Source organism: Fonsecaea monophora (assembly GCF_001642475.1).
Source record: "Fonsecaea monophora strain CBS 269.37 chromosome Unknown Scaff74, whole genome shotgun sequence".
NCBI classification, from domain to species: Eukaryota; Fungi; Ascomycota; class Eurotiomycetes; order Chaetothyriales; family Herpotrichiellaceae; genus Fonsecaea; species Fonsecaea monophora.
Window position 1 is genome coordinate 59,271 of NW_019174005.1, and position 12,242 is coordinate 71,512.

The 12,242-nt window shown below is 52.9% G+C and overlaps 4 protein-coding genes across 4 annotated transcripts; 2 read left to right on the forward strand and 2 right to left on the reverse strand.

Moving 5' to 3' along the window:
* Nucleotides 1-265: 265 nt before the first annotated feature.
* On the forward strand, nt 266-1,315 carry AYO21_08483 (hypothetical protein; the record flags this gene model as incomplete). Its single annotated transcript, XM_022658426.1, has 1 exon — nt 266-1,315. One exon carries the CDS (start codon nt 266-268, stop codon nt 1,313-1,315), a length of 1,050 nt encoding a protein of 349 aa, XP_022509250.1.
* A 489-nt stretch (nt 1,316-1,804) lies between these two features.
* AYO21_08484 (hypothetical protein) lies at nt 1,805-2,440 on the forward strand (the record flags this gene model as incomplete). Its single annotated transcript, XM_022658427.1, has 1 exon — nt 1,805-2,440. The coding sequence occupies one exon, from the start codon at nt 1,805-1,807 to the stop codon at nt 2,438-2,440; it is 636 nt and encodes a 211-aa protein (XP_022509251.1).
* Nucleotides 2,441-4,266: 1,826 nt separating this feature from the next.
* Nucleotides 4,267-6,225, reverse strand: AYO21_08485 (vacuolar protein 8; the record flags this gene model as incomplete). The annotated part of the gene is made up of 6 exons (XM_022658428.1): nt 4,267-5,348; nt 5,402-5,647; nt 5,700-5,813; nt 5,865-5,985; nt 6,040-6,125; nt 6,201-6,225. 6 exons carry the CDS (start codon nt 6,223-6,225, stop codon nt 4,267-4,269), a joined length of 1,674 nt encoding a protein of 557 aa, XP_022509252.1.
* Nucleotides 6,226-7,459: 1,234 nt separating this feature from the next.
* Nucleotides 7,460-10,427, reverse strand: AYO21_08486 (hypothetical protein; the record flags this gene model as incomplete). The annotated part of the gene is made up of 3 exons (XM_022658429.1): nt 7,460-7,719; nt 9,181-9,811; nt 9,876-10,427. 3 exons carry the CDS (start codon nt 10,425-10,427, stop codon nt 7,460-7,462), a joined length of 1,443 nt encoding a protein of 480 aa, XP_022509253.1.
* Between the last annotated feature and the right edge of the window lie 1,815 nt (nt 10,428-12,242).

Consider the following 12,242-nt stretch of genomic DNA (forward strand, 5'->3'; position numbering starts at 1 on the left):
CCTTGCCAAGAGACTCTCCTTCCTACATACTGTACTTATCGAGTACATGTGACAAACTTGCATCCGAGCAGCGCCGTGGGGTTATGACTCTGAAAACAGCACCAATAATAAAGAACACCTTCTCCCTTACAATCTCGGATTAAAGAATGGTAACGCTCGGTAGTCCACATAACCTTGGGGAACCTCCGAGTAGTAACCACTCGGCCTGAGGGACGGCCGCGTCCGGGAGTCGTGGCTGTTTAACAGTCCAGTTGACCACACCCCCATGTCTATCCGCGCCGACTCTCATTCATCGCATCGCTGTGCTCTTGTCGGCGTGCGGTCTTCGAGGAATCACTTAGCAGTCATGAAAGCATTTCAATTCGACAACGTGGAGGAAGGCCTCGTTCTGAAGGATGTGCCCACGCCCAAGCCTGAATCAGGTGAAGTAGTCGTCCGGGTGGAGGCGGCAGGTCTCTGCCACTCCGACACTCATGTCCTACATGGCAAAGGAGCTTCGTGGACGAACAAACGGCCCATAACACTGGGTCATGAAGCCGCAGGAACGGTCGCCGGGATTGGCTCAGGGGTGACAGGGTGGAAAGTGGGCGACCGGGTTGGCGTGGCTGTCTATCCGACCGACGACGGGGACTCGAGTCACATCATTGGGATTGGTAGAGATGGCGGATACGCAGAGCAGGTCGTGGTCCCTGCGAACGTCCTCGTACGGCTTCCCGACGCGGTCAGCTTCGCCCAGGCGGCTGTGGCAACCGACTCGATCGCAACGGCATACCACGCTGTCATCTCCGAAGGAGAGGTGACGGCGTCGACAACCGTGGCAATCGTCGGGATGGGCGGGCTCGGCCTCAACGGAGTTCGGGTCGCCGCTCTTCAAGGAGCCACCGTCTACGGAGTAGACATTGACGAGAACAAGTTCCCCGAGGGCCTGGCACAAGGCGCCAAGGCATGCTTCTCGAAGCTCTCAGACATCCCTGAAGACGTCGTTATTGACGTCGTGGTGGACTATGCCGGCATGGGAGTCACGACCCAAGAGGCGATGCAGAGAGTCAAGCTCTCCGGAACGGTGGTTTTGGTCGGGATCGGCGTGGCGAGCTTCGAGTTCTCCTCTCTCACATTGTTGCTTCGCGGCCTGACCATACGTGGCTCGAAAGGGGCGACCCTGCCCGAATACCTCGAGATCCTGAAGTTGATCGCCGCGGGTAAGATCGTCCCCAAGCTGACCGAAGTCCCGTTTTCGACCGTACCGGAAAGTCTGAAACGACTTGAGCAGGTTGGTGGGGTCGTCGGGAGGCTGTATACGAGGCCGAACGCGTGATGGGATGTGGAGTGCGAATTTCAGCTAGCTAGCTAGATAGCAAGCAAGCAAGCAAGCTTCGTGGGGTAGACACGGCAGTGTCGATAATGATGTCTATCCCATTGAATACGTCGCACAGTTCAGTGCCTCAGCGTGGAAGAGGTGAAAAGGGGGAATGACTAAGCATGGCCACATTGATTGCCAAGACTTATGGCTGACGGTTGAACTCGTATCACGTGCCTCCAAATTCCATATCAATTTTCTGTCTGTCTCAATTTCTTCGCTTCATGTTTGTCCTGTGTGCTACAACCGTCCACTTCCCCCAAATGCACGTGGAAGACTCGGGCTCTGGCCTCTGCTACCTCTCACTTCGGGCGTTCGAAAAACAAATGCCATGACTGGTTGGTCCGTGTGATAGTCAGGTGCTTCTTTGCTTTCTTTAACTCTTCTCACGCTTGAAGAGAGGGCCGGCTTCAGCTTCTGATCCGTCTCGAGCCCACCCCACGATCCATGGCTGCCTCACTCGTTGTCCCGGGCCAGGTTCTGGCCAGTACATCTTCACACATTCCTGGTTCAGGCACCCACGTCTACGAGAACAACATCCTCGCCTCCATCCTTGGCACGTCAGTTGTTACTCCAGCACCGAATAAGTCGGGCAAGCCGACCATCTCGGTACCCCGTCAAGCGACCGCCGTTGCGTCCATCAACTCACTCCCCAAAGTCGGCTCGTCGGTCCTGTGCCGTGTGACCAGGGTTCGCCAACGAGAACTCTCAGCATCCATCCTGGCCATCATCGACCCGTCTTCTCCATCTCCAGCGATATCCGCCAGCGACATCATCTCTTACTCCCAACTCACCGACGACGACCTCCAATTCCAGTGCATTCTCCGGCGCGAGGACATCCGGACGCACGAAAAGGACAAGATCGTAATCAACGACATGTACCGCGTCGGCGACATCATCCGCGCCACTGTGATCAGCTTGGGCGACGAGAGGAACTACTACATCAGCACGGCGGGGAATGAGTTTGGCGTCGTGGTGGCCACGAGTGAGGCGGGCAACGCCATGGTTCCCGCAAGTTGGAAGGAGATGAAGGATGCCGTGACGGGGAAGGGTGAAAGCCGAAAAGTCGCCAAACCTTCGTGAAAGTCGACTTCACCTCGGATACTACCTCCTCCAAGTGACATGATCCCATTTCTCCTACGCAGCCCACACAATGTCGCCTGACCGGGTTTTCCGGTAAATGCTTCAATCCCCAACAATGTGCTGCTGGGGCACGGTACCCAGGCAATGGCAAGGACTCTCGGGCGTCGTCGGCTGTATCAGAGCACAATGCTGGCTCCCTTTCTGAGATCAGATGAGGATGGAAGCGCGTATTTCTATAAACAGCGCTTGCAGCACAAAAAAACATATGAAGCCTCAGATCGTGTACTCAAAGGCACATCTCTCAGCCCGCCTTTTCAGGGCATTGTCTCGCTCCACCTCCAGAGACAGAGGCTGCGGAGCACTGACGAGACTCTGAATATTAAAACGCGCTGGGCCATCCACGGCCAACAAAAGCCAGCCTCAGGACCGTTAAATGGCAGATAGGGTAGCGCGAGAGACAAGACTCGAGACGTCAGGTAGGCCATTCGGCCTCTCTTCTCTTCGCTCTACCCCGGCCTGGCTAGCACAGAATCCGAGCCATTGTATCGAACGAGAGCGAGATGGAAATGCGAAGTCAACTGTGACCAGACGACATAGTGCGAGGGAAATACCGTTTCGTCCAACCATGGCGCTTGACACCCGGACGATGGCTCGAACTCCAACTCCAACAACAACTCGACCTCAACCATACCATACCATACCATAGGTGCGGCCTCAAGGTCGAATTATCCTTGCAATCAATCCATCTTCGACTTCAAGCACACCTCTCCACGCTCTTCACTGTTATCCTATGCATGTGTGCCCTGCGAGCAAAGCAAGAGGGCGAGGGCGAGGGCGAGTGAGCGAATAAGGGAGCCCAACTGTGAAATGCGTGAAAACCCCTTTTTTTTTTTAAAAAAACAAACAAACAAACAAACAAAAACAAAACAAAATCACCTTCCCATACATGCCTTCTCCAGGCAAATATGCAGCAAATCTCCGTCGTCTTCTTCAGAGCCTGCCCTGTCTGACCTGTCATGCGTCGTGGTGGACTCCACCTCACCCATACCCATACCCATGGCCCCTTCCCCCCCCCCCAATTCTTCCCTTTCCCTTCCCCCTTTTTCTACAGTACAGTACAGTACATTCCAGTGCAGTACACTACAATACCTCTCCAGTATCCATGGTCACGACGCCCCCCTTTTCAAAAAAAAAGGGTCAATGTCAGGCTGTGTTCGTCACGGGAGGAATATCAAATTCAACAGAATCTCCTCCCATCATCCAGGTCCGCCATCCTTTTGATATCATATCATACCATATCATGCTTTTGGGTGTGTTTTCGGAAAGAATATCAGAGGGGAGGTGACATCTACCTCGCATGGATCACAATTGCCTATCAATATGAAGTGCCCTGGAGAAAATCAGACATGTCCTTATCGAGCCCATCAGTGCCAAAGGTGTACAATTAATGCATTGAGGCTAGAATGAAATGGCGTTAACCTGCCCGTGCTTTGCTTTCGCTTCGCTTTCGTCTGTTCCTGCTTCCATAAGGACAAACAACGAAAGTCCTGCAGCAGAATCTCCCATCAAAAAAATAAAATAAAAGGTATCGCCGTCGCAATACCAACAGCATTCCCTTTCCCATCAGAAGCCCCCTTATTCTCTTTCTCCGGCAAGCAGTGACAAATAGACCCCTCAACGCCTCGCTATGCTCCCTGCACACTGCGAGGCACAACTTTGTGTGCCCATACCCAGTGACGGCCCTTTTCGTTGCAACTCCATGTAAAAGGGGTATATGATAATATCAAGAGGTCTTGAACAAAGAAAACCTCCACCGCCGCTCGCTTTCAACCTTCCACCAACGTCTGCTTGGGCCCTTTACCAAGCAATTCCAAAGATCTTTGAGCAAGAGCAATCACCTCGCCCTCGCCCTCTTCGCCTTCCTCGTCGTCAGACTCAACGTGCTTGTCAGCGATCGTCTTGACCATCTGAATAATGTCCTCCGATTTGGCCACCAAGCTGACTAGCTTCGTGTCATCGGATTCCAGAAGCTGCAGCAACGTCCAAATTGCAATGTGTTGAAATGTGGGATCACCACTGCACAAGAAACGCTTGAGATAACCGTGGATGCCACCGTTTGGCTCGGTCCAATCGCGAACGAAAATCGAATAATCGCCAACCTTCGAAGACAGATTTCCTAGGGCGGCGGCACTGTTCCCTTGAACCTCGATGCTTTCCGAATCCGTCAGAGGAATCAAGACATCGAAGACTCCCATGTTGAGCAGATGTGTTTTGAGTTCGTCGCTCAATGCCAACACGGCGATACAGGCAGTCATCTCAGACTGTACGCTCAATGGCACATGCAGAACAAGCTCCTTACATTTCTGCACGGCTCCGGCCTCCAAGACGAGCTGCTTGTTCCGATCCGAGCTTGCAGCAAGGTTCCGTAAAGTCGATATAGCATGGCATTGAATCTCCTCGTTCTCGGTAGATCCCAGTAGGTCGACCAGAGGTTTGAGAAAGCCGGCATCGATGATGGGCGATTCATTGAGAGGGTGAATCGAAATATTGCGGATACAAGCGACAGCGGAGAGGATGAGGGGGAGGTATGAAGATTGAAGGAGACGAAGGAGTGGGTGTAAGCCTCTAGCTCGAACAATCTCCAATTGGTACTTTTCATCTGATGCCAAGTTTCGCAGAGCCAATGCCGCCTGGCACTGAACTTTGGGCGTTCCTGAATCCATCAGCTGGACCAGTGATTGGACAAGGCGTGGTTCGGTCTGGGCGAGTTTCTTTCTGTTGGACGCGTCAACAGCGATGTTGCTGAGAGCCGTAGTGCAGTAATATTGGACATCCATATCAGGCGACTGAAGCAGTTGGACGAGCACTGGGATGGCTCCTGCATTGACGAGCTGTTGTCTATTGTCCTCTGGTTATCATTAGCATGATGTGGACTGTGATACGACTTGATTTCCACCATACCAGAATGTGTCATGTTGAGCAACGCGCCAGTTGCATTCCTCTGGACTCGCATATCTTTCGACTTTGCCAGTCTCGTTAATGGACCTAGAGCCCCTGACCTTGCAATTTTGGCCTTGTTATCTTCATACGTCGCCAGATTTGTAATGCACCCAACAGCATTACACTGGACCTCGACATTATTAGACATCATCTGCCGAATAAGGGGAGGTAATCCGCCGAGCTGGACGATAGCGACCTTGTTTTCGGCTGTAACAGGTCAGCTCCAGGTATTCCACGGGGCCCGTTGGGGGGACCGTACGATTCACAGCCAGGTTGCCCAAAGCTGCACTGGCAGCTCGTTGTACCTCAATATCGGGATTCTGCAGGAGAAAGAGGATAGGTTCGAGGGTGTCTCGGTCAACCTCTCTCACATCTGCAAAAGCAGTTAGTTTTGTTTCGCGTTGCGCATCCCTTGTAAACATACCTCGCTCCGTGATCTCGGCAAATGTCAGGCTAGCGCTCCGTTGTAGGTCAACATTGTCCGAATAGACAAGAGTGCTCAATGCTCGTAACGGTTCTCCAGAAAAGAAATCTGTCTCTCCTCGCTGTGGTCTGTCAGAGTTCAACTCTTTACAACGAAGTGGATCCTGTGAACGTACATTCTCGAGGTATTGTAGCAGGTCCGCAACGGCTTCTCGTTCGCTGTCTGCGAGGGCGGGTTCGTAGAGGTTATCCTTATTCCGACCTGTGAGGGCAGAGGTCAGTCAGTGTCCGGACATGTTCGAAGGATGCAGCGGAGACAGACCTTGGCAGTTCTTACAGCAAGCCGATAGTACGTTGCCCATCTCGAGGCGTGGACCCCGAGGGGTACGAATTAATCGAGAGTGGTTCTGTTGGATAAGGGAATCGCGACTGGGCAGGAATGTGTGCTGATGTTGCAGCTGGGTGATGGAGAGGTTGGATGTGAAAGGCTCATCTGATGGTCATGCTGATGCCGATTGTGATGCAGTCTTCGAACGATGCTGGCGAGGCTCCCGATATCTGTTATGGTAAGATGAGGAAAGCTTCAGAAACTCGGCTCGGATTCGCTGACGCAGGGAATGCTGCAGCAACAGGCACTGTGCGTCACTGCGTGACCTGCAGTTGCAGTTTCAAGCACAAGAGTCTCGCGTGCAGGCAGGAGCAATCAAGACGAGGAAGTCGTCCCAAGTATGTGGCGTGTGACCCAGTGTCAATGAGCGAGCAAGTCGCAGGTGGGATGGGCAATTGGTAGTGGTGTGAAGGTGGTCAACATGGAGTTTTGGGCGGAAGTGCACGAGTTGAGGAAGCTGCAAACGCAGCGTGCCGCTGTGCGGGTGGTTTAGCGCATGTTGGGTGAGCCTGGCACGACTATTGGCGCAGCGCCGCGTAGGCTTCGTACGGGTACAAGGAACACATATGGGCGGACGCTGTTAGGCTGGTGCCGCCGATGTGGATGCCCCCGGAACTCGAGGAGAGCCAACCGCTTACATGCTCAATCCGATACTTTCCTACCACTACAACATCTACCCCTGCAGCCTCGCATTCATTCTTTGCAGAATAATACTCGTACAGATGTCGTCCGAACAATTCCTCGCTTTGACCGAGGCTCATCGACATCAGAGTCAGCCACAGTACTGCAATGCAAAGTGCACCATCCCCTCGTCCGACTTCAAACAGAAATCCTACGACGTGCCCAAATACCCGCGAATCATTGAAGACCTCAATGCCAATGTGGCTTTTCACATGCTTCCGACGTCATCGACTAGAGAGAAAGACCCAAATTTTTGAGTAGTACGCAGGGAATACAAAGAGCAAGAAAACACGTTGGTCATTAAGTGTATGCTGTATGTATCCATCTTCGCCATCCGGGGTGCCTGTTCTGCTCAGGCTGTCACGTATACTGCGCCATTTCCTTCCATTTCCTTTCGCAAAAACGCAAAGTCACCGTGCAGCCAGCCAACCACCGCACCGCAATAACTCCAATCATGAAAGTGGCCATGTTGTTTGCCGTAGAATTATAGAACTGAGGAGATTCGTTGCTTTTTTTTTTGGTGGCATCTATGCCTTTGACGTCTCGTCTCTGACCTCGGCCGGTGCGTGCTTGCGCCCAAAGAGCGTGCCTTTCTGAATGACTGGCGAGTAGATACCCGCCGGGGTCAACGTCTCGGTAGTTGGTCGAAGTTGATCAAGGGCGTTCTTGATGGTGGACTTGATCCTTTGCGATGTCTTTGAGGACTTGCTGGCGTTGGATTCTTGGGAGACACGACGAGATGATGTTGCCGAGCTGTTCTTCTCAGCTTGGGTGAGGTTGTAGTATCCTGCGTAAAGCATATTGATTGGTGTATGTGGAATGTCTTTATGTAGTTAGGTGGATGTAGATTGATGTGGTATATAGTTAGGTTGAATAGATATGTGTGTGTATGTATGTCTATTCTTTCAATTCCTCTTACTAGAGATTGAATCACCCACTTTCGAGCAGTCGACACACGGGGTTTATATAGGTAGCATTCGACACCCTCACCACAGCAAAATTTCTCAACGACTCACCTCCCGTAATAGAGGGTTACGGGCCACCCATGGGGGGGATTTCATCATCTACCCACGCAACCACGGTCTTGGTCTCGACAAAAAAACCCAACAAGTCGTCTGGGAGATCAGAACAGTGTCAAAGATCACGCCCCATCACCAATCATGATCAACGTTGAATACGCCCTTGGAAAACACGAGTGACCCAGGGCGTGTGCGGTTGTCGTTAGCGGAAATCCATGTGTCAACAAGACCAAAGGCGCGTGTGAACCTGCTTTTAGAGGATTTCAGTTTGTCATGCCCGCCCCTGGCCAGTCACAGGCATGAAAATTTCTCTGACGGTGTCTGTAAAAATTCTGCTTAACTAAGCACTTAGGGGGAAAGCGTCTGGGTGGCGTCTGTGGGCCAGTCGGAGGAGCGTGGAGCAAGGTGTCGAGGGCCTTTAGCAAAACGGCACGTCCCAGTGGCGGCAATGACGATGCGAGGGGGCTTGGCTGGGAATTGCGCCCTTGTTATTGTCTCATCCCTTTACCAAAGCAGATACAATACGACGTCTGGGCAGTTGGTGGGTAGACTCCTTCCTGGGCGTCGTGGGCAATGGTGCGACTGTGCTGCGGATGTCCACCGACTTTACAAGAGGAAAATCATCTCTTCATTACCGAGCAACAGACTTCTAGAACCTGGATTTACCCTACCCACAGATGAAAGCTGAGCTCAACCAACTTTGAGCCTTCCCTGCTGCTATGTGTTTCACAAGCGCTATATTACAACAAGGTCTCCCTTACCCGACCTGACCACAGCCAGGAGGAATGCTGGTGATAAAACAAGTTCCTGACGGAGGACATCCGCCCTCATCAAGGAAACGAACTGCATTACGCCTCGTTGATCCTGCTGGGTTCGCCCCAGATTTCGGATCCAATAGTTCCAGGGTTCTCACTTTGGCTTTGACGACACAGTCGACCACGTTTTGAAGCATCAGCGGCTGACAGATTGCGGAGACTTGACCATGTCGATCGAGTAGCAGTTTTGCTTGCTCCTCATCTGACCGAGGATGGAGATATGCAAGACCTTGCAAGACCCGAGTAACAAGTGCCTCCTTACCGTGGCCGTGCGCACACAAAGGGACAAGAAGCTGACCGAAACTCCATAGATTGTTTGAGAGTGCAGAGCATTATGATACCCACCCACGACCAGCCACAAGGTGATAGAAAGGTTGCGCATAATACAAATCACGGGACGACGAGGCTCAATACCTTCTGCGTTGTCTGGGATCGTCATACCCGTCGTTCTCGTGGTGTCGTTTTCTCGAGCCATAGTCGTCTTCTCGCCTGCTGCTTCCGTATCGATCACGTTCTCGGTCGCGATCGCGGTCTCGGTCACGGTCTCGATCTCGGTCACGGTCGCGGTCACGATCTCTGTCTCGATTGTCATACCCACGATCTCGTCCTCCGAGCGGATCGGTGTTGCTGCCGGTTGCGCCGCGTTGGTCCCTTCCACCACCATATCCATTGCGTCGGTCGTCATAGCCTCCGCCATAGCCACCTCTCCCACCGGGTCCGCTGGGCGCATTGGGGGGCGGAGGTCCATTCTGGTAGCCTTGTCGTCCGCCAAAGCCTCCCCCTCCTTGGTACCCAATGCCACCTCGACCACCGAAGCCCCCTCGGTCGCCGCGGAAACCACCGCGGAAGCCACCACGACCGCCAAAGCCACCTCTGAACCCGCCACCATACCCACCTGGCGGTCCGAATGTAGGCTTTGCAGGGACTTGCTTGGTATATCCTCGTCCACCAAGACCGCCGCCAAATCTCCTCGGTCTCCAACCCGGGACCATGCGGCCACGTTCAACATCGACCACGACTCTCCGGTCTTTGATGCGGAGACCATCTGTTTCTTTGTAGGCAGCTGTAAAATTGTAAGGGATCTCGAGGTCAGTTCCAGCACATCTTACCATTGAATATTTGGTGTGAAAAGAAGGGTCAAGGGCAGAAGGGTTTGCGTAGAAGAAAGTACCTCTCATATCCTTTTCTCTTTCATAGACAATGAAAGCATACCCTCTATGCGGCTTCTTGGGTTTGGGGGTTGTCTCATCCTTGACGATCCTGATTCTTTCGATGGGACCAAACCTGCCGAACTCACGCTCCAGGTCTGCTTCTTTCGCATCATAGCTCAAGCGGCCGACGAACAGAGTCTTGACGGCGTCGCCCTTGATCTTTGGATCTTCATTTGGTCTGTAGCCTTGAAAGTCGGGCTGTTCGATCTCTTGCTGGCGCAGTTTCTTCTCGAGTCTCTTGCGATCGCGCTGCTGCAGCCATGACTCGGTAGCTTCGTACACATCGGTCGCCTTGTACTCCTCCAGCTGCGGAAGAAATGCGGCTATTCCAGATAGCTGAGATTGCTTGAGAGCTTTCTCTTCTGGGGCCGAGTCTTGAGGAGGGATGTAGCGGAGGGGAGGTCGGGGTTGGAATAGAGCAAGGAGATTGGGAGGCAGTTTGTCCGTCATCTTGGTGCAACGCCGGGAGAAGGTTTTTCGGAGGGATGCACGAGAGTCATCAATACGCAAAGGAAAAGAAGAAAAAAGAGCACGAATGCGCCAGTCTTGAGTAAAACTACAGAGGCAGTGGTGAAGGAGGCGAAGGATGTGTAGACACAGGGTTAAAGATAGCTGGATTCACAGCGCGTTCGATGCGGAAAATGAAATTGTTGTTGCACGACTGGAATCCCGACACCCGTCTCCCTTCTATCCCACGTGACCTTACGCCGCTTTTACTCAGGCTGGTTCGCGTCCGGCTCAATGTCGGCTCAGGCTCGGCTGGGTCAGCTCACCTTACTGACTACATCGGGCCAGGGGCCTAAAAGTCGTCCCTCCTCCAGACAGTCAAGTTTTAACGAGGGCCCTAAAACGAGGCTCTAGGGGGGTTCCCTGGAGACGCACCACGGTACGTTATCTCCTCGACCCTGCGAGAACGAGCCGGTTTTCATGAACGTGATGGTCCTCGCACGACGTCCCTTGTGCCTCCGGCGCGAGGGAGGGTTCCCAGAAATAGTCCCCCTGCCCCTTCTAATGTCTCGTTGGGTTTCTGCCTGCTCTGTCGTCGATTCCCCCCTCCTCTCCGTACTTTCCTCTCTTTTTAGTCGAGTGACTTGATCTTTGCTAACTCTTTTCACATCCTCTAATCTGGCTCCTAGTACGATTTCTCCTTTCCATTTTTGGCATAGGTACAGTGTAGGTGTCGAACGAGGACCAAGGGATTCCTGATTGTGTCAGTTGACAGGGGCCAACTGGAAGCTATCTAAGTGTACAGATCACGTGATGGTCACGTGCTAGCCAGCGCTAGTGCACCCTCCCCGCCAGCTGCCCGCTTAGATGTCGAGGTGCCCATACCCGACTTAATTAGTCCGCCCGGTGATTACCACGCTAAGACCACCTAAAAAGAGAATAGCCTACAGTCCCCCGTACAAAGCCACAATCCTGTCCTCCACTTAACTCACTTTTGACCAACCACCACCGCCGCCACCACACCGTACGTACAAGGCCAAGGCGTTGATTTGCTGAATTACCGACCTCGCTAGATCATCCAACCAGATTCGTTTGTTTTGTCCTTGCCCTGGTAAGTTTACTGATCCGTGTACGATGAGTGGGCCTGAACTGACACTGAGGCAGTCGAAATGGCCAACAAGTGAGTCCCACATCTTTCCACGTCCGTTCGTCCCTATTGTACGAGAGAAGCTAAAGAAAGAGTAGTAATAACAACAATAACACCAACAACCTCGCCCTCGTCCGGTGGGATCCAGCCGTGGCCGAAGCGCAGCTTCGTGCCGTCGCGCTGGCCCAAAATATCCGGCCGATGTTACAAGTTGGGGGGCAGCAGCTCTCCACCTTCGCTCACAATACACTGCAATTAGCAGTGCTGTCCCTGCCTGGTCGGGACATTGAGTTCGTACGGGGTCGAATCCGTGCGCAACAAATTGTCTCCCACCGTCCGTCCTACATTAATGCCCTCTTGATTCAGTCGAGAGGAATGTTAGCCGTACCTTCCTGCGCTCGATGTAGGAACGGCCGTGCAGCCGTTATCTTTCCAGAGTGTCGTCGTATACCAGGACACTTTGGAGGCGCGTGTGGCAACTGCAAATGGGGTGACGCAGCCTCGCGTTGTACACTGCACGAGAAAAACGGACCTCGGATAATTGAGCTATCGGACTCGGACGAGGGTGACGACGACGACGACCTGGCAATCGTGCCAGCGGGGGCTTCGGCCCAGAATGCAATTGTTCTCGCTTGAGTAAGTCATCGTCTCCTTCGTCCTCGTTGTGCGTT